The 23,546-nt window shown below is 58.9% G+C and overlaps 2 protein-coding genes across 2 annotated transcripts; one reads left to right on the top strand and one right to left on the bottom strand.

Annotated features, from left to right (window-relative positions):
* Nucleotides 1-2,683: 2,683 nt before the first annotated feature.
* On the top strand, nucleotides 2,684-13,854 carry MXD1 (MAX dimerization protein 1). Its single transcript, XM_038167131.2, has 5 exons — nucleotides 2,684-3,026; nucleotides 5,875-5,904; nucleotides 8,631-8,745; nucleotides 9,906-10,065; nucleotides 10,148-13,854. Exons 1-5 carry the CDS (start codon nucleotides 2,746-2,748, stop codon nucleotides 10,336-10,338), a joined length of 777 nt encoding a protein of 258 aa, XP_038023059.1. The 5' UTR covers nucleotides 2,684-2,745; the 3' UTR covers nucleotides 10,339-13,854.
* A 1,004-nt stretch (nucleotides 13,855-14,858) lies between these two features.
* Nucleotides 14,859-23,089, bottom strand: C23H2orf42 (chromosome 23 C2orf42 homolog). The gene is made up of 9 exons (XM_038167123.2): nucleotides 22,963-23,089; nucleotides 21,044-21,904; nucleotides 19,693-19,803; nucleotides 19,485-19,583; nucleotides 18,430-18,534; nucleotides 17,106-17,213; nucleotides 16,386-16,486; nucleotides 16,136-16,298; nucleotides 14,859-15,705 (listed from the first exon to the last, which is right to left on the bottom strand). Exons 2-9 carry the CDS (start codon nucleotides 21,882-21,884, stop codon nucleotides 15,494-15,496), a joined length of 1,740 nt encoding a protein of 579 aa, XP_038023051.2. The 5' UTR covers nucleotides 21,885-21,904; nucleotides 22,963-23,089; the 3' UTR covers nucleotides 14,859-15,493.
* Between the last annotated feature and the right edge of the window lie 457 nt (nucleotides 23,090-23,546).

Here is a 23,546-nt window from a genome sequence, read left to right as displayed (position 1 = left end):
GCTCTTCCGCCCCTTCAGGAGGAAATGTCTGGTTCTAGGAAAATGCGTCTTGACCTGATGCAAAGCTGTGACGCAGCCTGCAGCCCCTGCAAGCCCTGGGATTGTCCCTGCAGCCCCTCCAACAACTCTGATGTTCCCTGCATCGACTTCAACCACTGCGGTGGGACCTGAGGCCCCTCAAAGCCCTGTCACTCGCCCTGCAGCCCCTTGAGCCCCTGGCATGTTCCCTGCAGCCCCTCCAAGCCTGGCACAGGCCCTAAGAGCTGGCTCCGGGGACTACAGTGTCCCACGGGATGATCCCAAATATGTCCCACCAGATCCCAAATACGCTCCCTGTTCTAGACAATCTAGAACAATCGAGACAGGTTCCAAACACGGGTTTGGGAAATGGGGGGTGACGAAGGGAGGCAGCTTGCACAGCCCCAGGAGGTGGCAGCACAACCCCAGGAGCCACCATCCCCTTCCTGGGGTTGTTCTCGGCCCAGAGAGGAGCCAACGTGAGGCCCCAGCAAATATTTGCCTTTTTTTCCCCTAAAAAAAAATAGAGGGGAAAGGGGGATGCCCCCCCCTTGCTGCTGCACCCTATGGGGACACCACAAAGATGTCTGCAGGGGGGGGGGTCCCGATGCCCCAAATTCCTCCCGTTCCCAGCAAATACATGAGGTCATCAAAGAAATTAAGGTGTAGATGAGTGTGTCCAGCCTGGGATTGGGGCCTTTACTGTAAAAAAATGTGGGATTGGGGTCGTTGCTGTAAATAATTGAAGCATTGGAGGCTTTAATATCATATTTGGGACCAGAGGCTTTGCTGTCAAAATTTGGGGATTGGAGACTTTGCTTTAAAAAAAAAAAAAAAAATATGTGGGGTTAGAGCCTTTGCTATCAAAATTCGGGGATTGGGGTCCTTCATGTGAAAAAAAAAAAAATAAAAATAAAAATAAAAGTGGGATTGGAGACTTTACTAGCAAAATTGTGGGATTGGGGACTTTGCTTTAAAAAAGTGTGGGATTGGAGATTTTGCGGTAAAAAAAATATGTGGGGTTGCAGCCTTTACTATCAAAATTGGGGGGGTTGAGACTTTGCTTTTAAAAATTGTGGGATTGGAGATTTTGCTGTCAAAATTGTGGGATTGGAGACTAAAACAATGTGGGATTGGAGACTAAAAAATTGTGGGATTGGAGCCTTTGCATTAAAAAATTGTGGGGTTGGAGCCCTTGCTGTGAAAAATGTGGATTTTTTTTTTTTTTTTTTTTTTGTCTTTTGAAAGGTCCTGCTCAATAGTTTGGGGGCATCACAGCGGAGACACCTCCCTAAATCCCAGCCTCGTTGGGACTTGGGGCGCCCGAGGGACGGTGACACCCGAGGGACGGTGACACCCCGGGCACGGTGACGCCGCCAGCGTCCCGTAATCTCCCCGTCACGCCCCAGCCCGCCGGCCGCCTGCTGCCCCGCGATAAGGCCAGGGATTTCCGAGACACCGTGTGCTTCGTTAGGGCTCTGCTAATTAACCCCCCCCCCCCCATTTTGGCCACCTGGACACCCAAAAAACAGGGAAAAAAAACACTTTTTGGGTACGGGAGGGGGCAGGAGGTTTCGGGACAAACTGGTTGACCGCAGCCGCCCCTAAAACACCCAAACTTTTTTTTGTTGTTGTTGTTATTTTTGTAATTTATTTTTTTTGGGGGGGTGACGCCCCCGGCCCCCCCCTGGCCGGGTTTATCTGGTTCTGGGCTGAGTCACCCCAGGGCAGGGCCGGGTTTTGGGGTGTGCCCCCCCCCCACCTCGGTGGGGCCTTGTCTTAAAGGAGGGTCCCCTTTTTTGGGGTCAGGGGGCCCTTTTTGGGGGGTTGGGGGGTCTCTTTTTTTTTGGGGAGGGTGTCTTTTTTAGGGTACCCCCAGCATTTTGGGGGTTGTTTGGGGTGTGGGGGTGCTTCCCATCCTCTTTGGGGGCACCTGGGGGGGGATTTTGGGGGGTGTCCCTGCTAATGAGGGGGGATTTGGGGGTTCCCCTGCCTGGGGATTTTTTTGGGGAGGGGGTTTCTGGGGGGGGTCCTTTGCTGAGGGAGGGGTTCTGGCCCTGAGGTTTGCATTTTGGGGAGGGTCCCAGCTTTTGGGGGAGGGGATTTTGGGGGTCCCTCTCCCTTGGGGGGGGTCCTGAGGGGGGTTCCTGCCTTTGGGGAGGGGGCTCTGGCTTTTGGGGGGGGGGTCTCAGCTTTTGGGGGGGGATTTGGGGGGGCCCCTGCTGCCTGGGGGGGGTCCCAGCTTCTGGAGGGGGGGTTTTGGGGGCCCTGCTTTTTGGGGGGGGAGTCCTGGGGGGGTTCCCTGCGTGGGGGAGGGTTTTTTTTGGGGGGAGTCCTTGAGGGGGGGGCCCTGGCCCGGGGGGGGGGGGCTGGGGGCGTCCCCGCTCCTCAGGGGGGCCCCTCCCCTCCCCGTTCCCGCCTGGCCCCGCCCCTCCCTCTCCCCTCTCCTCCCATTGGCCCCCCGAAGCCGGAAGCGCCCCACCCCCTCCCCCCAACCCACCAATAGCCCTCCTCATCCCCTCACGCTTTCCCCACCCCCTCGCCCCTTCTCCCACCCAATCGCGCTCCGCCTCCCCCTCCACCACCCAATCAGCGCCCGAACCCCCGCGCGGGGTGGAGAGGCGGCGTCCAATAGCGAAGCTCGGGGGGCGGGGCTTACGCTGAGGCGGGGCCGGGCCCCGAGCCCCGCTCACCCCCGGTCCCGGGCCCGGGCCCCGGAGCGCGGCGATGGCGGCGGCGGCGGCGGCAGCGGCGGCGGCCGGGGAGGGCGGCGGAGACCCTGCGGGCCGCATCCAGCTGCTGCTGGCGGCCGCCGAGTTCCTGGAGCGAAAGGAGCTGGGCAGCGGAGCCTCCCCGGTGGCTTCCCGGGGGGTTCCGGTGGCACCGGCGGCTCCTTACCGGGCCGGCCCCGCTGAGGCCGAGCACGGCTACGCCTCGGTGCTGCCCGGCGGAGAGCGGAGAGGGGCCAGGAGGAGGGCGAAGGGCAGGAGGAGCGGAGGGGGAAGCAGGTAACGGGGTGGGGGGGGGGTGGTCGTTACCGGGGGGGTACCGGGACCTGGGGGAGGAGGGGGGACCGGGAGGGGTCGGGGGGACCGGGGGGGGTGGTGGTGGCTTCGTGTTATGGGGTAGGGGGTGAGGGGGTGGGTACCGGGGGGTACCGGGGTTGGGGACAGGTCACGGGGACGTTGGGGACCCCGGGGGGATTTGGGGACCCCGCTGTCACCGGGGTTAGGGGCTGTCGGTGTGCCCTGTCATGGGGTAACGGGGGAGGTTGGGGACTTAGGGGATGTTTGGGGACCCTTGGGGACAGCGGTGGCAGTGGGGAGGGGATTTGGGGACCTCAGGGGGACTTTGGGGACCTCAGGGGGATTTGGGGACCCCGCTGTCACCGGGGGACAGGGGGCTGTCGGTGTTCCCTGCTGTGGGGTGATGGGCCCCTTGGGGACCCCGCTGTCACAGTTGGTGTCCCTGTTATAAGGCAGGGCTGGGGGGGACACTTGGGGACACCCCTGTCACAGGGCATGGGGCCAGGCTACTCAGGAACCCCCCAGGACACACACAGAACCCCCCCAAGCTGCCCTAAGCATCCTCCACCCCTAGGGGCTCACCTCAGTGACCCTAAAACCCCACCTAGGGACCCTAAGTCACCAGCCACCTCCAGGAGACCCTAAACCCCCCCTTGAGGACCCTAAAACTCCTCCAGGAGACCCCAAAACCTGCTTGAGGACCCTAAAACCCACTCTGAGGGAACCATACCCCCCCCCAGGTGTCCTAAACCCCTCTGAGGACCCCAAAACCCCGCCGGGTTCGGTGCTGGGGGAGTGCCGGGGGGGAGTCCCACACGTCACAGGCTTGGGGCCGTGACGGGAACCTCCCTTCTGGGGCGAACCCGGCCCTAAAGGCGCGGCCGTGACGTGGCAGCCGGGTCCGACACCGGGGCCGCCGGAGCATTTCGGGCTGGAGGGCGGTGTCGAAAGCGAAACTCATCCCGGTTCCCTTTAGGGGATGAATCCTGCCGGGGTTTGGGGTCGGGCGCTGCTGTGGTGCTTGGTGCTGAGATAAATCCCGTTCAGGTTTTGGGGTCTGTCCCAAAAGCCCTCTGGATCCTGGGCACCAGCTCAAGCCTTGTTTTTGGGATGGCCCCATAGGTGCTCGTCCCCCACCCCCCTCCCTATCCCCAAAAGGAGGGGATCCCTGTGCCCCCCAGGGATGGCAGGTGGCAGCCCCAAAAGGAGGAAACCCTCTTGTACTCCAAGGGTGGAAGGCAGGTGTCGACCCCAAAAAGAGGAAACCCTCGTGTCCCTTGGGGCTGGCAGGTGGGGACCGGCCCCAAAAGGAGGGGACCTTCACATCCTCCAAGGGTTGCAGGTGGGTGTTGACCCTAAAAAGAGGGGACCCTGTGCTCCTGTTTTTTTTTATGATCAGTCCTGGTTGGAGCCCCCCATCACAGGAGCCTTCCCCCAAAACATTTCCCACCCTAGCCCAGAGGGAGCGACCCCAAATGATTTGGGGATGCAGAAGAACAAATCCGAATCATTTTCTCCTCCCACCTTGGCACCGGCCCCGTCTCCGGGACCCCATTACCAGCGGTGACACCGCACTGGGGACCGGGGCCACCTCTGGGGACTTCGACCCCACAACAGGTCTGGCTGGGGCCGTGCCCAGAGCTGTTTGCCCAGGGTGGAGCGGTGCTGAGCTGGCACCAGCCCCTGCCCCGTCCCCAGCGGGTTTGTCCGCGTGACACCGGCTGCGGGCACCACCTTTTTCCACGTTTTTTCCCCCATTTTCCATCATCTGTTTGTTTTTTTATTTTTTTTTCCCATTTTGGGGTGCCCCGGGGGTTTTATTCCCTCCTCCGACGTGGTTTTTTGGGGGTGCACAGCGCCTGAGTTCCCCTTCGGGGAGTTTTGGGGCTGATTCCTTGTTTTGAGGCGGTTTTGGTGAATCAGAAGGAGCAGGACGTGTCCGCACGGAGTCATCGGGGAAGCCAGGATCTGGCCATGCCCATCCTCGCCCTGCTGCCCAGGGGAGGGCTTCGAAAATCCCTTTCTGGGGAGTTTAGGGTGCAGGAGGGGGGTTCTCAGCCCCCCAAAGTGGGGTGCAGGAGCTGAAATCCCCCAACTCCCCGACCTTCACCTGTATGTTATGATGTGTGCTTGCAAAAAATCAACACCCTAAAAGGATCAGACCCAGAACAGCCCCAAAATGAAGCCACCAAAAAGAAAAATAATTAATTAATCAAAGGGGAACTTGAACAGGGATGGCCATGGGAGATGGAGAGCATCCACATCCCTGGAGCGTGCAGGGTTTGCACACCTGTAGGTGCCTTTTTTGGTGTTTTAGGCACAAATTCATGTCTTTTTTGAGAAAAATGTGAGCAGAGCCGGAGGCCCGGCTGCGTTCCCGTGGGCTCGGTTTCAGGGCCGTGTTGGGATGGAGCAACTTTTCCCCTTCCTGCCCACAGATACGCACGTCGGCACTGGGCCTGCGGTCGCTCTCTCGATGCTTCCTCTTCTCCAAAATGCCTCCGCCACGAGGCTGGAGAGTTTTTTTGGGGTGTGTGCTGTGTGCCCTGAGCCCTGCCACCAAGACAACCCCATGTTCCTGGTCTTCGTAGCCAGAAAATCTCTAAAAACAATCCTTGCCCCATTAAAATCCCATTTTAGGGTTTTCCTCACCCATTTATTGCCATTCATTGGGGTGATTCTCTGTCATACTGTGCCACCAAGTGTCCTGTGCCTGGTTCCCACCCAGTTTGATGTCCCCAGGGTCTCCCCTGTCCCCGTTCCCCCTGTGGGGTTTGTTCTCACGCCGCACCCCCCTACAGGACCTAACGCCGTGTCCGTTCTCTTCCAGGTCGACACACAACGAGATGGAGAAGAACAGGTGAGTCCTGGCAGCTCGCCCAGACCTGCATTTGAACAAATCCCTTCTCTTTAACTCCCGTTGGGGACATTCGGGTCCTGTCCCTGAGGGAGAAGCAAGCAAGTGCCCGTGGGCAGCGGGATTTGGGCATCAGGGCCAGGGAGGGACGGGACGGGATGGGGTGCATGGGTGGCTCCCGGCGTCACCCGGACGGGGTGCTCAGGCCCCAAGCATTTCCTGTCCCTGGGCGTGCAGTGAGCAGACAGGGATGGTGCTCGACTCTAATAACGTTGACCCCAAAAGGCTGCAGTTTTGGGGTAGGGAGAGTGTGCAGGCACCTCCCAAAATGCTCCGCAGGCGCTCTCCAAATACCGCTCCCATCCTTGGGGTGCAGCGGCGAGCTGGAAGCCTCCTTCCCAGGAAGGTCCCGCGCGTGTTAATTGCTCTGTGGCTTCATAATGCGCCGTTATGGGGTTTAATTTAAACCCTGATTAATTTAAAACCCGTTTAAATTAACCCCCTGTGCGGCTCTCCCTGCGAAGCTACCGGAGTTCAGCCGGGCTGGAAAACTCTGTGGAGGTGCAAGGCTGGAGCTGTGAACGCAACCGTGGTTATTTGGGACAGGCTGGTGAGGTCTTTGTAGGGCTGAAGGGTGGCTTTGAGTCCTTTAAGGGCTTCTCTTTTCCTCTCTTTGGCTTGGATGAGGCTCAAATATTGTGGGGTTTTGTTGTCTGCTGCCAGCAAAGGGCTCGCGTGGACTCGGTTGGTTTGTACCTGGAGGCAGAGCTGCCCCTGCCCTGAGTGATGTGAGTTAGGGACGGACAGGGCCATTTATTCCTCCTTTCAAAAGCCTGAGAAAATCAGCATCTGCTTACCCAAAAAAACCCCGCAGAGGACGTCAGGCCGCGTTGCACCCCTCTTGCAGCGGCGCCGTGTTGAAATCCCGGCGGCTGCGTTGCGCCACGAGCGCGGTAAGCACGGTCACCTCCCGTCCTTCCGCCCCTCTGCGCGGAAACGAGGTGCAGGGTGACGAGCCCCGTCCTCGTTAGGTGCTGCTGCAAATTGTCCTCGTTAGCTGCTGCTTCGAGCTGTCCTCCTGCAAACCCCGCCGGGCTCGAGCCGGGGAATCGTGGTCTCGACCTGCCGGCGCTCCCCGCTCGCTCCCCTTCGTGCCACATCTCTCTGTTGTGTTTTTTTTTAAGCACGGCAGCAGTTTGGGTTAGGCAAAAGCTGCAAAAAATGCTCTTTAACGCACGCTGCACCACCTGGAAGGGGAAACTGAGGCGTGTTGTAATCCTGCAAACCGCTCAGCATCGGCAAAGCCGAGCGGGTTGCGGCTGCACCTCCTCCACCCCATCCCATCTGGGTGTTAGCACCGAAACACAGCTTCTGCTCAGCCCCAAAACTGATTTTTTTTCCATTTCTCGTTCTTACGGTGCTGGTTACGAGGTGCTGTGCCAAAGAGAGTTAGTCGAGGACCCCGATTTTGTTGCTGCAGCTCACGGGGAGCGCAGCGGGGCTGGCTCCTCACCCTGAGACCGTGCGGGTCGATGGCATCCCTGCACAGCTCCTCTTGGCTCTTTTCCCCCTACGACTGCAAATAAGCTTTGGAGAGGCTCCTCTCCGAGCCCGTTGGTGTTTGGGATTCCCCCCAGCGGGCGTGTTTTGTTTGTGCTGGTATTCAGCAGGCACTTTGTGTAGGCAAATGCCTGTTTACTCCCCGACGTGCCCGGAACGAGATAGGCAGGTCGCTCGTTGCAAAATCCCCGTGGCCGCCTCTGTCAGCTTCGGGTATTTCAAAGACCGGTGTTGCAACCTAAACGTAACCCAAATATCGGGGCTGGGGCGCCCGACACGAGGCAAACCGGCCGTGCTGGGAGCACCTCGGCCGCTGAGGGACCTCCGTGGGCACCCAGAGCTTCACCCGTGGGTGCAGCAGCGGGGTGGGGGCCATAAAGCGTGAGCCCAGGTGTTAGGGCAGGTGAAATCCTACTCAAAACAGATATAGGGGATGCGCTGGGTTTGCAGCTCCCTGCTGCTGCCCTCCTCAACCTCTTGAGGCACAGCTGGAGCCTGTCAAGGACCGGAGGCACCCATGGGTGCAGGTTTTTGGGGGGAGACCCCAGGCTGGCGGCCAGTGGTGTGGGCAGGGGGCTCGTCCCCATTAGCACTCTGTGGGTCAAACCCATTCTGTCCTGAAACCGTCCTCCTTTCCGCAACTCTTAGAAGCCTGACAGGCGTGTCAGCCTCGATTTCTCGTGGCCATGAGCCAAAACACGAGCCAAAAGTCCCAGCTGATCTTTGTCTTCACCTCCAGCATCTCCAGCCACCGGGGCCGGGGATTTTCTTAGAAGAGAGCGGAGCGCTGAGCTCATCCATGCAGGTCCTGAGCCTGGGAGCTCTTCTCACCAGCTGGTGGATGCCTGCAGAGCTGGCCATGGGGTTTTTAGGGGATGGAGCAGGCAGCAGGCCATACATCTGCCTTAATGGGCTGCCCTAAACTGGCCAGAAACCGTGGAGACCAAGCTGATACCGCGGGTCAGAGAGAAATTCCTCTGTTGGTTTGAGAGATCAAATCTCGGAGCAGCGTGCTGGGAATAAATGGGTTTCTGAGCCCAGACGAGCAATTGCTCTCGTTTATCGTCTTTCTTGGCTTGTAACCACCCCAACTATCTGCGTGCAGAGGTTAAAAGCTGCTCGTGGAGCACGCACCCGAGCGCTCATCGTGCTGTGTCCATGTCTTGCAGGCGAGCCCACCTGCGGTTGTGCTTGGAGAAGCTGAAGATGCTGGTGCCGCTCGGGCCTGAAACCAACAAGCACACGACGCTGAGTTTGCTGATGAGAGCGAAATTGCACATAAAGGTGAGTCTGGGTTGGGTCGGGACCACGCAAGGGGAACCTCTGGGCAACACGCCAAAATTGTGCCCCAAAACCAAGTTGTGCCCTAAAACCTGTGGGATGCCAGGGCTGCCGACGTGCTGCCGGATGGCACCAACCCAACCCCAAAGGGCAGAGGGCTCAGGAAAAAGCTTTTCCACCTGAAATTCCCAAAGCTTTTATTCTGGTGTCATTGGAAGGGGAAGCTTTGTTCCCATTAGACAAATGCTGAGCTCAGTTTCAAGACCTGCACCGCCATACGTAGAGTGGGATTTGGGGGTATCCGGAGCCTCAAACCTGCCTGGGGTTGATGCCAGAGGTCAGGGTTGTTTTCCCTGCAGTTACTGCAGCAAGTCTGTGTAAAAACCCTACAAACAGGCATGTGGGCAGCTGCCACTCTGCCCTAAAGCCCAATTTCCACGTGTTTGATACTGCAGAGCTGCCCAGAGGCCTTAGGAATGAGACAGGTTCAAAGTACTGCCTTCTAGAGGTGGGAGGATGTTAGCAGGACCTCTTGTTTTCTTTTCCAGAGCATTTACAACTTTATTGCTTGTCCTTTAAACTTTGACTCAACAGAGCTCTTGCTGAGCGCATTATTTAGTTTATGGCCCAGCAGATAAGCGGGGGAGCTCTGGCGTCAGCCTGCGTGCAGCCGGCGACTTATCGGAGACTGAAAATATATAAATAGGGTTGGGCTGGCTCCAGTGTCGCCGTCTGGAGGAGGAAACCTCTCACGTGTGTGCGGTGTGGATGTCATCGGGTCTGTTTGGCCCGGCTCTCCAGGCCAGATGCTGCTTCCATTTCCTCCAGGCTGCGGGAGGAGGAGAGCAGTGCGTGCGTGCGAGGAAATTCTGGTTCATGCATGTCAGGCTGGGTATGGGCAAGCTCTTACTGGTCCCAGTTGTACAGTCCTTGGGAAGAAATCCCCCATGTGGCAGTAGACATGGGTCACTGGTGCCTGAAATGGCGTGGAGCTGGCAGAGCATGCGGTGCCAGGGAACAGCGGTTGTTGCTGCACTGTGCGGCCAAAGCATGGGGTTCCCAGGGAGTCTGAGAGGTTTGGAATCATTGGGATGGAAAATATAAGGGCTGTGGGATGCGATGGGGGGAGGAAGTAACGCTGTCTGGTCTCTCCACCTCTGCAGAAGCTTGAAGACAGCGACAGGAAAGCCCTCAACCAAATCGACAAGCTGCAGCGGGAGCAGCGGCACCTGAAGAGGCAGCTGGAAAAGATGGGCGTGGAGAGGCTACGGATGGACAGCATCGGATCCACTGTGTCCTCCGAGCGCTCGGACTCGGACAGAGGTGAGAGGAACCACACCGGTGGGCGAGCAGCACTGGGGGGGGTCTCGTGGCCGTCCTGTAACACCGCCCTTTGTGCTCGCAGAAGAGATAGACGTGGACGTGGAGAGCACAGACTCGCTGCCCGCAGACCTCGACTGGAGCAGCAGCAGCAGCCCGAGCGACTCGGATGAAAGAGGGAGCCTGCAGAGCGTGTGCAGCGACGAGGGCTACTCCAGCTCCGGCGTGAAGAGGTTGAAGTCGCAGAGCAATCAGAAGCCGTGCCCCGCTCTCTAAGGAGCGACTCCCGGAGCCGTTCCGCCCGCCGCTCTCTCCCCGTTGGATCTCGTTAGGTAGGACGCCGGACCCGCACTTCTCCTTGCACGTAAATCTTGCACCACCGACAGAAATGAAGCCCGCTTTGCCCGAAAAAGTGCCCGGGGAGCACGCTGCCCTCTGCAGCACGCGGCCCATCGCATCCACTCGCTTCTCTTCCCGTCGGGGAAACTCATCTCGGTGAGACCGCACATTCCAGCCAGACCTCGACGCGCCCGAGAATATCGCAGCGGTAACAGCAGTGCCGGGAGACCTCGGCTGTTCTTCGCCTTGCTGTTACCGCCCGGTATTCTGGATCTTGTGGCATTTGCCCAGCAGTGCCACGTCCCTAACGAGCAGCAGCAGGGCCCAAATGTGCGTCGTTGGGCGACGAGCTGAAGGGAGACCCGTAGGGAAACCCAGCCTTAGGTAGCTTGGATCCAGGAGAGGGCAGAGGGAGGTCTGCGAGAGGAAAGTTTCGGCTGCGAGCTGCTGGAGCGTTACTCAGAGGGCTTCGGGTAGGACCCCTTCAGCTTTGCCACATCTCAGAAATTCCTGTAGTCCCTAAAACCAAATGGTACGATCCTCGTCCTGTGCAATGTCTGACCTCACGCGCTGCGGCCGCGTATTTTACTGTTCTAGGCGAGCATTCCTAGGACGTCCTTCACGCTTCTTGTCTCGGGGATAATTTTTTCTACCTCGGAGAGATGAACAAAGATTATCTCCATCCCTTTAGCACAAAAAAAAAAAGATGATGCCTCAGTTGTTTTCTAGAAGCGATGCTTGGCCCCGCTCACTCCCCTCGTGAAAGTTTAGCAATAACCGGCAGCCGAGCGCTCGCCTTTTCCAGGACGTGGCTCCTGGTGAGTCCCCACGGGGTGCCGCTGGTGTTAAAGCACTTGGCCGGCTGGCGGGGTTGTTTTTAGGCACTTAGAGAGGTTTCCCAAGGCTTTTGAGGCTTCCCAAAGCTTTTGGTTGCTGCCTCAGAGAGAGAGAAAACCAAACAGGAAAGGAAAGGCCAACCCCGTGCCCCGCAAGCCGTGGTTTCCGACCCTGCAAACGCGCTTGGGTCGAAGCTAAGCAGAGCACACGTAAATGTACATAGACCACGCGAGCTATAAATAGTATTTATTCCTTTTCTATGAAACTGGTGTCGCGGAGATACCTTCTGATGACTTTTATAGATGTTCTGGAATCTTTGTACGTAGAGGTCCGCTAACGGAGAGAGAGAATTTCTTTTCTTTTTTGGCTCGAAACGTTTGAAGCTCTTTCTATTCCGCCCACCCGGCAAACCTCTGGCGACGAACACCGAGCGCTCGGTGCGGCATGGCGACCTCCCAGCCCCGCGTTCGGCCACGAGCAGCTTTGTGGCTTCGCTCTCCAAGGGCTCCAGAGCTCCTCCAGGCACCAAAACCCAGCCTGCCGTCGTTAAACACTCCCGTGAGACACGCAGGTCCTGAGACTTCGCTCGTCAAGCTGCCAAAAGCCACTAAAACACCCAGCAAGGTGCAAACGAATGAACTATTAGTCTGTTTTTATTTTATCTTTTAATCCCTAAGCTATTTTTGGATCATTTGGACTCTTTGAGAAGTAAAAGGAGGGGAGACGGGGCTAGTGGATCGCTAAAATCTCCGAAGTCTGTGCTCTGCTTGTGTGCGCTAGGTTTTGGAAAGAAAAAGCAGCACGAGAAATGTTCCTGGAGCAGCTGGAGCTGTCCGCCCAGCAGATTTGCACTGATCTACGCCTCGTGTAAGCCTTCTGCACTGGGAAAAGTCCGAGTCTTCCCGAGTCCGAGAGCGAGCTCGAAGCGGTCCACTTTAAAAAAGACAAAAAAAAACCCACCAACAAACAACACCAAAAGACAAAAATAGGAGGACAGAAGCCACGAGGCAAGCTGAGAGGCTGCCCTTTGGGGTCTGCCCTTTTGCTGCACGATGGCTTGGGGTCTTTCCAGCTCTTTTTTTCCACCACTTTCCCCCCACCACCACTGCAGGTGCTGCTTCGGTGCCTCCGAGCCCAGCGCTGCGGCTCCTGCTGCCTTCGGGACGGGAACCACAGTGCTGAGTCTTCAGAAAAGCACTGAGAGAGAAAAATGCTGTGTTTCACTTTCAGTTAGGCGTACCCAGTCTTAAGGCTTTGACTCTGTAAATTTGAGTGTGTGTGTGTGTGTGTGTTGTGCCTTTTTTTGGGTTAACGGCGTTGTTTTGGTGAAATGCTGTGTGTTTTGTTTCGTTTTCCTTTTTTAGTTTTTTTTTTTTTCTCCCACTATAAAGCAGTAATTAATTGACCTTTGCACTGTTTGGACGTGCTCCTCTCCAGCTTGACGGCGCCGAAGGGCTCCACCCTTGGAAAATGAGGCACTAAAGTTGAACCGGCGTGAGGCGGAAACCCCGGGCTTTTTCCCCAAAACTCCTGGAGGGTGCTGCACCCGCTCAGTGCGCCCAGCAGCCCTGGTAGCGCCGCTCTCCGTTTTGCCAGCCTTTTCCTCGAATTCACACCAGCATTACTAAGAAATAAGCTGCAGCAATTAGATTTTTGTAGATTATTTAAATAAAAAAAAAAAAGGGGGACAGCGAGGAGCCGCTCACGCCCCCCACGTTTACGATTGCACAGACGTGTGCGAGCCCAAACCACGCTTTTTTTTTTTTTTTTTTTTTTTTTGGGGGGTGTTTTCCTTGTGGAGGAGCAGATCCGGTGCAGATGGCTCTTATTTTTGGGGAGAGCTTGCGACGGGCAGAGGAAGGGATCGGGCAGCGTCCTGCTGCCGTCCTGCCCGTGCCGCTGCTCCTCTCCTGGGCATTAGCGGCTGCGCGCCGCCCCGGCACCTTGCTCCGTCCCGCAGCACTTCTGCCCCCCTGTAGCAATAGGTACGGGCTCGGCCTCCCCCCACGGCCCCGTTTTTGTACCCGATTTCAGGTTTTGACACTGTACTGTAGCGGGAGGAGTTCTGCCTTGGCCACGCTCCCTCTCTGCTCCCCTTGTAGCGCTTGTGGCAGGTGCCAGCAGCCGGATTCCCAAAGCACCTGGACCATCCCCGTGCCCGTTCCCATCCCACACCCCACGTTTTAGGAAGAAATTGCGCGGAGGCGTCTCCATCCCCCTGCTGCACGCCTCGCGAGCCTTCCCGACCCTTTATGCGGTCTGGGTGCGCTTTTGCTGCGTTTTCTTTGCCCTTTCCCTATTTTTTTTCCCCGTTTTGCTTCCAAATTGCCCCCAGACCACCCCCCCTTGCCTGGCTTTCTCACTGGCTTTTATTCCCAGACTGAACGGGGCAGCAGCGGATGGGAGAAGGCGAATTTTGGTTCCGGCCGTTCAGCTCCCGGTGTAAATACCCCGGCATTACGCCTCCTGTGTCGAGACCACCCCAATGGTGCTTTTTTCTTACAGTTAGCACAGGCGATTTTAGGAAGTTCAGAAGTGTTTTAGGAGAGTCTTGCTGTGTGTATGTAAACTTCTGTACTGTTTGACTGTTAGACAATAAATTATTTCATTACCAAAGCGAGCCGCCTGCTGCTTTCCCAACCGAGCTGGGGGTATCCCCCTCCCTTTCTCTTGTGGTTTGGGTCTCGAGAAGCGACCCCAATGTTGCCTGGGGTGGGGGGCTCAGCTCTGCTCCTTCCCCTTCCTCCCCCAGCAGCCAGAGCTGGTCCCCAGGCTGCTCCCAGGGGGGCTGCAAAGCCGCGTGGGGCTCAGAGATGTATTTTTCCTAACCAAACGCCCCATTTTGCTCATTATCCTCCTTTTTTGGGGCAATGATGAAGGCTCTGAGCCTGGCAATGGCTTTTCTGCAGTGCAATTTGGTTCCTCACAGCATCCTCCAGATCCTCACAGCTCTTCTACCCCATACCCTTCCCCCTGCAGCCTCTACCCTTTATCCCTCCTTCTTCATCCTGCCTCTTCCTATCTCTCATCCTCCACCCTTTATCCCCCATCCTTCACCTTTTATCCCCCCGCCTTCTCCTGCCTCCTCCCCCCGCCTCCTTCACCCCTTATCTCGTGCCCTTCACCCCGCAGCCCACATCCTCCACCCTTTATCCTCTGCCCTTCACCCTGCGGCCCATCCTTCCCCCTTTTCCCCTGCATCCTTCCCCTGCTTGTAGCGGGACCAACGTGGCTGGGGGAGCTCGAAGGGGAGCAAAACCCCAGGGAAAAAGGGTCTGGGAGGGCAAAGGAGCAGAGCAGGGCCTGGGGCTGGCCCTAACGAGGCTGTGCCATGGGGCTGTGCCCTGTTGGGATCCAGGGCAGGGATCCCAAAGCCTCTTAAAGCCCCTGGGGGCTTGCTGTGGGGCTCCCACCCTGCCTGGGTGCTTGGGGGGGTGCTTTGGGTGCTGGGTCCCCTCTTTTAGGGGCAGCTCCTGAGGCTGGGGGGTGGCAGAGCAGCCCTGGGGTGCCCCCCAGCCCCCCTTCAGTGAGTTTGTGGGTGCTGCAGCCCCGTCCTTGTGGGGCTGAGCAGCACGGGGTTGTGCCTACACAGCAAGGGGCAGCCAGAAGAAACTCAGAACTGCCTGAGATGGGTGCTTTATTTCCTTTTCTTATTTTTTTTTTCCTATGTCCTGCAGCAGGGTGAGCGGTGCCAGCCTGATCGGTGCAAGCCTGTGAGGTTTTGGCAACGAGGGGGGCACGGGGATGGGGGTGGGAGCCCCCTCCATGGTCTGGGGGCTGCCGGAGCACTGCGCTCGGCTTCCAGAGCTCTTCTCCCTGCGGGGCTGGGGCGAGGACCCCGGTCTCCTCCTGTCCCCAGGAGAGGCTGGAGCAACCCAGCAGCACAAACTTCGTATTTTTAGCCCGTGCTGCACTCAGGTGGGGGAACCCCAAGCACCCCCCAGCCCCCTGCTCAGCCCCAAATCCCCCAGCTCACCCCAACTGAAGCCGGGGCTCCCCAGAGCGGCGGTGATGCTTGGCTGGGGGTTCCCCCCTGGGTGTGGCCACCCCTAAATTTGGGGTGCAGCCCCCCTCGAGCCCCCCACCTGCCATTCCTGGGTGCAGCGAGGAGCAGCGTGCACCCGGCGAGCGGGACTTCTCCTTTTTGCAGCTGCTTGCTGGAAGGCGAGCAGGTAACCAGCCCTTCCCTGCTGTTTTTTTTTTGTCTCTTCCAGGCCAACCTCTGCCTGCCTGGTGGCCCCGGTGGCCCAGGGGCTCAGGGGAAGGTGATGGTGGCGAGCGGGGCGAGCTCCAGCGCTGGCTCCAGTGCCGGCGCCTGCTGCTCGGAGAAGGCAGGGGGCTGGCGGCTGCCGTGGTGGCCGTACTCGAACTTGATGCGCAGCTCGCCGATGCGGGAGTGAGGTAGGATGTTGGGGATCCACTCGATGATGAAGGGGGTGGGCTCCTTCTGGGTGGGAGAGGTGTTCCCTGGGGGGGAGAAGAGGGTGAGGAGGGGGGCCTGGGATCTCGCCTTGTGGTCCCAGGGGGAGGCTGGTTGGGTTTTGGGGTGCTGTCCGTACTGGGGGGCTTCTAGATGAGTTTTTTTGGGGGGGAGGGATGTGTGACTTGTTGTGGGTGTTCAATTTCAGGCAGAGGTGGCTGTCAAGGGGGGCTCTGTTGGGAACAGGGGCTGGAGAAAAACCTCATCTTGTACCTAAGTGCTTTTTTGGGGTGTGCAGGGACCCTTTATTGAGGGAACTCCCCCCATGTGGAGGTTTGGGGGGAGCCCCCAGCTACAGAGGGAGCCCCTCTCCTCCTCATGGGGTTTCCCCCCTGTAGGGGTGCCCTCTGGGGGGGATTCCTCAGCACCTGGGGGGTTTCTTCGTGCGCTGGGCCGCGCCGCCCCCTGCCCACTCACCCACTTTGAGGAAGGTTTTGAGCTCCAGCGGCCGGATGGCCGGCTGCTTCTCCAGGCGCCCGTAGGTCTCGGCGATGCTCTCCACCTCCACCTTGGGGCACTTGAAGAGCTCGTAGGTCCCGTCCCGGTTCTGGATGAAGCTGCGCGTGATCTCCAGCGGCAGCTGCCGGCAAGCACGGGAGCACCCAGGTAAGGAGCTCGGCTACCGCGCGGCAGCGTGGTGCGGGGAGCGCCTTCCGTCCCCCCTTACCTCGGGCGTGTCAAAGATCTGCTTCACCTGCAGGATGTTGGTGATGTGCCACGTGTACTTGGAGAAGGTCCCCAGGGGAAGGGCGTCTTTGCGGACGAAGGCTGGGGAAGGAAAACGGAGTTAGGGGGGGCTGGGGGCGAGGAAAAGGGAATTAAGGGTGGCTGGGGGGGAGGAAAATGCGCTTAGGGGAGGCTGGGGGGGAGGAAAACTGAGCTAGAGGAGGTTGGGGGGAAGGAAAATGGAGTTAGGGGTGCCTGGGGGGGAGGAAAATGGAGCTAGGAGTGGATGGCGGGGAAGGAAGTGGAGTTAGGGCTGCCCCGAAATGCTGGGGGGAAGCTGCAGGATGGGGCTGGTGCTGCAACTTCATTTTTTCTTTCTCTTTTGGCCTCAGAGACAGCCCCCAACCACGCTGCTCTGCACTTGCTCGTGGACTCTTCTGGTCCATTACGAGCACGATAATTGCTTTAATGAAGTAAATCCTGCCTGGCCCGCTGCCTCGAGCTGTGCCTGCTGCATTCATTCCTGCAGCTCTAATACCTCAGGTCTTGCTCAGCCTGTGTCCTCTGCCCTAGGGCTGCTTCACACCCCTGTGGGGCTCCTTCCAAAAAAAAAAAAGCTGCTAGAAAAAAGAGAGGGGTAGCAAAGTGCCTGCTGCTTGCTTCTTCCTCCCTCAGCAGGCACCCAGAGAGCTCCCTCTGCGTGAGCAAGTCCCCGTCGTACCTGTGGTGGAGTTGGGCAGCCTCTTCTTGGCGCTCCCGCTGGAAATCCTCTGCTGCAGCGCATCGAAGAACGCCTGGGGGATGTGGAAGACCAGGGGCTCGGGCTTGCCTGCGCGGTCACAAACACGAGGGCAGGGGTTAGCGGCCGAGAGGCAGCGAGCCGGGGAGGGAGCCGGGGTTATTCACCTCTGTTCCCTGCTCAGGGTTTGGGATTTCCACCACCGGAGCCCTCCAAGAGCTGGCTGCGAGAGCCGTGCCAGGGTCTGCCCACCAGGGAAGCATTTTCTTATGTTTTCCTACGTTTTCTCGTGTTTCAGTTTGCGTCCTTGGCCTCCCGCCCTGCGTCTGGGCAGAGCCTGGTCCTGCCACCTCCCTCCCAGCAGAAATCTCCGTGCTGCCTCCAGAAAGGCTGCGCTCTGAGCACCCCTGGTGCTCTCTGCCAGCTGCTTCCAGCCCCTCTGGGGGGCTCCAGTCTGCAGAGGGGCAGCAGGGGCACAGCAGCTGCCCTGTAGGGTTTGTGTTCAATGCAATCCCTAAGCTGCGGGGGCAGCCTAAAGGGCTTGGAGTGAGCGAGGGGAGCTCAGCAGCAGCAGCTTGCTGGAGGCCAGAGGCCTTGCAGGAGCCCTGCACTTAACAGCTGCCACAGAGCGGCGTGTGGTTGCCTGCTGGGACCAACTCGGGGCGTTCTTACGCTGCTTGGAAAGAGCAAACCCCTTCCTTCGGGTGTTTTTGTGCTTGGGGAGAGCCCAGCTGGCTTCCAGCACAGCAGCTGAGAGCTTTAGGAAGCGCCACGCAGGAAGCGGCGCCGCTGACTTCTGCTCCTCTGGGCTCCCAGATGCGAGCTGCTGCCTGCAGCCGCCCGTGCACGGGGAGCAGCTCGCCCCACACCACGCAGAGCCCAGCCCTGGGGGCACGTGGGGGGCTGAGAGCAGCAGCAGGCTCGGGACTGGCAAGGGAGGATCCCCAACATTTCTTCGGTGCCACGTGAGGCACCTCGCCTTACCTCACCTCACCTCTCCGGCTCAGCTCCGGGCAGTTTCTTCACGCATAAATAACCTCGAAGGGAGTTTCTCCCTTCCCCGAGCACAAGGAGCAGCAGCGAGCTCCTGCTGAGCTTAACGCCGCGCTCGGGGAAGGAACCAAAGCCAAACAGAAACTTCCCAGGGCAAAAATAACGCTCGGCTCCGAGCTGAGCAGAGCACGTGCCTCCCTTTGGGCTAAAGTTATTTAATGCTGCCGGGAGCTCGGCTGCTTAAAGAGGGCGCTGGAAACAACGCTGCTGGCCCCAGGGGCTCGGGGGCAGTGGTTCCTGAAGCCTGATTTACCTTCGAACTGGTAATGCATGGTCTGGTGGATGCGCTCGGTGACGCTGGCCAGCCAGTCTTGGAAGGACAGAGTGACCTGCGCCTCGTCCAGCAGCTGGTTACAGCCTAGGAGAGAAAAAAGAGAAGGGAATCAGAGTCCCCCAACGTCACACACGCGTGAGGAGCAAGGAAACGGGCAGGAACAAAGAACCACGGCCCCCCCAGCGTGGTGTGGGCTGGCCCCACGGGAGCTCCTCTTTTTTTTTTCCCGTTTTACCTTCACCGGTTCCCCGGCGGCGCCGGCGCCACGGGCTCTGTTAAGCAGAACACAGAAAGGCAGCAGACAGGAGGACAAGAACCAGAGCGAAACCTTTCTGAGCGGGCACCGCTCTATCGGGCGTCCCAGGGGCTCAGAAACACAAGGTTTAGCTTAAAAGCAGCGTCCTGCTTCAAAAAAAAATAGATAAAGGTAAAAAAAATCAAGGGGCTGGGGTCAGTAAGAGCTAGGGGGTGGGCACCACGGTGTCGTGGGGGAGCAGCTTCCCCAGGAGCAGGGTTTGGAGGGTCCTGGGAGGTCCAAAAAGCTCCCTGGCGTCAGGCAGAGGGGTTGATGCTCGCTCCTGTTTCGGGGCTCACCTGCTCAAGGAGGGCAGCAACAGAGCAAATCCGACCCAGCAAAAAAAGGGCAACAAAACGGGGGGAAAGAACCACTTTCTGGGCAAAAACTACAACTGAGAGGTTAAAAAAAAAAGGTTCAGACCACGCTGTACAAACCCTTTTGGCCCTGGCCAGCCAGCAAACCCATGCAGATGGGTTTACCTGCCCCAATTCCCCTCTTTTCCCCTTCACACGAGGATTTTATCACTGTGACGCCCACGCCAGCCCCATCCCTGCCTCACGCCACCTTCCCAAATCTCCCTGCACGAATAAATCCACCGAGGAGCAGCTCGGCACCGTCCCTCGGCGCCGAACAGATTTCGGGGCAGCTCCCCCGCCCCGTGCCGGGCGAGCAGGGCCCTGGTTATTTTCCACCTCCTGAATTTTCTCCTTTTTTTTTAACGAGGGCCGGGGCTCACCTTGCCTTTTCAGCGAGGAGGCCACGGGCGGTTTCTTCGTGCTGCCTCTCCTCAGGCTCCCCGGGTCCTGAGCCAGCAGCGGGCCGCTCGCCTGCGTCCCTGGGGGGCAACACCAAGGGTTAGGGGGCAGCGAGGCCGCGGCCCCATGGCCCCCAAAAACCCTTTGCACCCCCTTCCAGCCTTCAGCCCCTCCAGCCCCAGTGCTCACCACACGCCGGGTCCTTTTTCCTCTTCTTGGGCTTGGCGGCGGCCTCCCCGGCCTGCAGGGCGGAGGCTTCGGGGCCGCACAGCAGCGGGGGGACGGCGACACCTTTCAGACCTAGGGGAGAGGAAATTGGGACTTAAAATCATCTCAATTCTTCACCATCGTGGGCTGGAGTGATCCTGGGGGCTCAAATCCACCCCCCGGGGGCTCAAACCCTCCCCACGGTCCCGTAATCGTGGCCCCAAGCAGCCCTACGGGATGACCCCACAAGGGCTGGGGAAGGAGAAGCAGGGCCAGGACCCAAATGTTTGGGGTTGGGGTCGTTTTCCAGGCAGGGGACGCTCCCCAAAGCCAATGTGATTGAGGTCGGCACGTCCTGAGCTGCTGCTTGTAAAAAAAACCAAAAAAATAAAAAAAACAGAACCAAAACCAGGAGGTTCGTACCCCTACAAGCAACAGAACCAAACCCAGGAGCCGTGGCCTGGCTCCCCAGAGGGACCCAAAAACCTTCCCCAGCCCTGGGCAGAGCTTTTTGAGGAGGGCACAGCCACGCCTGGGGCACGATTTCCACCTCACACACGTGTTTTTAGGGTCTGATCCCCAGGCAGGGCTCGAAACCACTCCCCAGCTGCTTCAGGACACCTCTTCTGCAGCAAACCCGGTGCTTGTAGGGTTTTTTTGCAGCAAACCTGTTGCTTGTATGATTTGTGCAGCAAACCCACTGCTTTAGGGTTTTTTTTGCAGCAAACACATTGCTTGTAGGGTTTTTTGCAAAAAAAATATTGCTTGTTGGTTATTCTTGCAGCAAACCTGTTGCTTTTAGGTTTTATTTCAGCAAACTCATTGCTTTTATGTTTTTTTTGCAAAAAAAAAAATGTTGCTTGTACAGCTTTTTGCAGCAAACCTGTTGCTTGTAGGGATTTTTGAAGCAAACCCATTGCTTGTAGGGTTCTTTGCAAAAACAAACCTGTTGCTTGTAGGTTTTTTTGCAGCAAACCCATTGCCTGTGGGTTTTTTTTTGTAGTAGACCTGTTACTTGTAGGTGTTTTTTCCAAAAAACCTGTTGCTTGTAGGGCTTTTTACATCAAACCCGTTACTTGTAGTTTTTTTTGCAGCAAACCCATTACTTGTAGGGTTTTTTGAAGCAAACTCATTGCTTGTAGGTCTTTTTTTCACCAAACCCATTCCTTGTAGGGTTTTTTGCAGCAACCGAGGTGCCACCTAACAAAGCACCAGCTAACAAAGCACCAACGGGGAGCGGTCACGATGCTCCCTTTCCCCCGGTGCAGCGACGAGTGTGCCCGATGCCCAACACCGCCCCAAACCCTAAACCCCCAGTGGTGCCCCCACCCACCTCCGGCATCGCAGGCGAGGAAATCGGCGAACTCCTGCGCCAGGCTCTCGTCACTGGCGAAGGCGCAGATGCAGGCGAAGAAGTGAACGCAGCGCGGTGCTGCCGGCGCCGCCGCCGCCTCCTCCTTCCCCCCGGCGCCCCCCTTGCCGGGTTTTGGGGTTTGGCAGGAGCAGACGAAGCGGTGCTCGGCCAGCGCCTTGGCGCTCACCTTGTGGCCGAAGGAGGCGTGCAGGTAGCCCAGGCTGTGCCTCTGGCTGGCCTCGCACTTCACCACCAGGACGCTCTTGGTGACGCGCTGCACCAGCGGCCCCGTGGGCTCGGCGGCCAGCTGCCAGAGGGTTTGCTTGGTTTCGGGGGACGCCTGCACCGAATTGAGGACGGAGCTTTTTAGGGCCAGCGGCGTGGCTTCCGTTTGGCAGCTCAGGGCCAGCTTGACGTGCTGGCACTGCTTCTCCACCACGCCTTGAGCGGCCGCTTGCAGGCAGGCCGGCACGTGGCAGCGCCCCGCGCCCAACCGCGGCGCCGCGGGGCCGACCACCGGCTGCACGGCCGCCTCCGGGACCCCGAGCTCTACGAAACCCCGATGATCCGGCCCCCGGTCCCGTTGGCGCACGGAGTAAAGCTGCGCTTCGGAGCCCGTGATGAGCTTGACGGCGTCGACGCCGGGCTGCTTGCGGGTGCCGTAGCGGAAGACGGCGCCGCAGGTCTTGTTCTTGCAGCTCAGCCCCCGCGTGCCGTTGTAGGTTCCGCAGCGGGGACATTTTCGGATCCCCCGTAGCGTCGCCTTGCCCAGGTCCGAGAGGAAGGACGGGGCCTTCGGCCTCGCCGGAGCCGGCTCCATCCCGCTGGAGGGGGAAAAACCTGCGAGGGGATGAGAGAAACGGGGAGGGGAAGTCACGGGAGGGACGTGGGGGATGTGGGGTGCTGGTGACACCTACAGGGCCCTCGGAAAACGGGGTGGGCTCAGCAGGTCCCAAAAGCGGAGAGGAATCGGTTGGGGGGGGGTGGCTCCGTCCTCAAAAGACCCCAAAAGTGGGCAGGAGCCATTTGGGAAGGTGGTTCTGTCCCCAATAGACCCCAAAACTGGACAGAAGCCACCAGGGAGGGCGATTCTGACCCCAAAAGACCCCCAAAATGGAGAGAAACCATCTGGGATGGTGACTGTCCTCAGCAGACCCCAAAACTGGACAGGGGGCACCAGGCTGGGGGGCACTGGGGGAGACTGGGGGGAACTGGGGGAGGCTGAATGGAACTGGGAGAGGCTGGGGGGGCACCGGGGAGGCTGGAAAGTGCTGGGGGGTGCTGGGGAGGCTGGGGGGAACTGGGGGAGACAGGGAGGTACTGGGGGAGATTAGGGGCACTGGGAGGCACTGGGGGGCACTGGGGGAAACTGGGAGGCACTGGGGGAGGCTGTGTGGAACTGGGGGAGACTGGGAAGTACTGGGGGGCACTGCGGGAGACTGGGAAGCACTGGAGGAGACTGGGGGCACTGGGGGAGACTGGGAAGTACTGGGGGAGGCTGTGTGGAACTGGGGCAGACTGGGAGGTACTGGGGGAGATTAGGGGCACTGGGGGGCACTGGGGGAAACTGGGAAGCACTGGGGCAGGCTGTATGGAATTGGGGGAGACTGGGAAGTACTGGGGGGCACTGGGGGAGGTGCTGGGGGGCACTGGTTTGCACTGGGAGGCCCTGGTGCAGGCCGGGCGCCCCCTCCCCTCAGGGGCTTCTCCCCCCCCCCCCCAGCCCCTCCCCTCCGGAGGCCGCGCGGTGACGTCACGGCGATGACGTCGCCCCCCGCCGTAAGGGAGGGGAGGGGGGGGGGGGGAGCCCGGCGGCCCTCCCCGCCGCTCCACCCGCCCCTCTGACGTCACTTCCTGCCCCGCGGCCGCTCGCCCGCCCCCCCCCTCCCCTCGGTTACCTGGGCGCGCGCCCCCCGCTCCAGCCCGGGCCCGCCGCGAGGCCGCTCAGCGCCCCCCCGCCTCCGCCATGGCGCCGGCCCGCCCGCCGCCGCGCTCCTATTGGCCCGCCGCGCCCACGTGACGCGCCGCGGGGGGCGCCGGGAGATGTAGTTCCAGCTGCGCCGCAGCGCGCATGCGCAGTGACCACCGAGAAGGCAGCCCTTTAATAATGGGGTGAAAAAGGGCGATTTCGGCGCTTTCCCACCCAAAAAGTGACTCGAGTGGCAGGTCCTCCCGCAGGGAGAGCCAGCCGGGAGCAGTAATAGAAGGAAATAAATAAGAGCACAGACCAAGCTTCAAGTTTGCCTTTTTTTGTTCTTTTTTTTTCCTTTTTTTCCCTTTTTTTTTAATTTTCCTTTTTTTTTTTTTTGAAGGCTGGCCGAGGTAGGACAGAAAAATGTGGTTTGGCTTCCGAACCTTACAAAACACTTCGCCCAGCTGACATCACAGCGGCTTCCTCAGCATAAGACATTCCTGCAGCCACCTGGAAGCTTTTTTTTGGTGTTTTTGGTGTTTTTTTTTAAAGTTATTAAAAACAAGAGAA

Source organism: Anas platyrhynchos, chromosome 23 (assembly GCF_047663525.1).
Source record: "Anas platyrhynchos isolate ZD024472 breed Pekin duck chromosome 23, IASCAAS_PekinDuck_T2T, whole genome shotgun sequence".
Taxonomy (NCBI): Eukaryota; Metazoa; Chordata; class Aves; order Anseriformes; family Anatidae; genus Anas; species Anas platyrhynchos.
The sequence above is the reverse complement of the archived record's forward strand: the minus strand, read 5'-3'. Positions and strand labels throughout refer to the sequence as shown.

Coding starts and splice junctions, on each gene's coding strand:
- C23H2orf42 (XM_038167123.2), bottom strand. CDS start 21,884: ATGGAGCCGGCTCCGGCGAGGCCGAAGGCCCCGTCCTTCCTCTCGGAC. Junction 19,584..19,692: donor GAAAAAGGACCCGGCGTGTG/GTGAGCACTGGG, acceptor GTTGCCCCCCAG/GGACGCAGGCGAGCGGCCCG. Junction 18,535..19,484: donor CTCCTCGCTGAAAAGGCAAG/GTGAGCCCCGGC, acceptor TTTCTCTCCTAG/GCTGTAACCAGCTGCTGGAC.
- MXD1 (XM_038167131.2), top strand. CDS start 2,746: ATGGCGGCGGCGGCGGCGGCAGCGGCGGCGGCCGGGGAGGGCGGCGGA. Junction 3,027..5,874: donor AGGAGCGGAGGGGGAAGCAG/GTAACGGGGTGG, acceptor GTTCTCTTCCAG/GTCGACACACAACGAGATGG. Junction 8,746..9,905: donor GAGCGAAATTGCACATAAAG/GTGAGTCTGGGT, acceptor CCACCTCTGCAG/AAGCTTGAAGACAGCGACAG.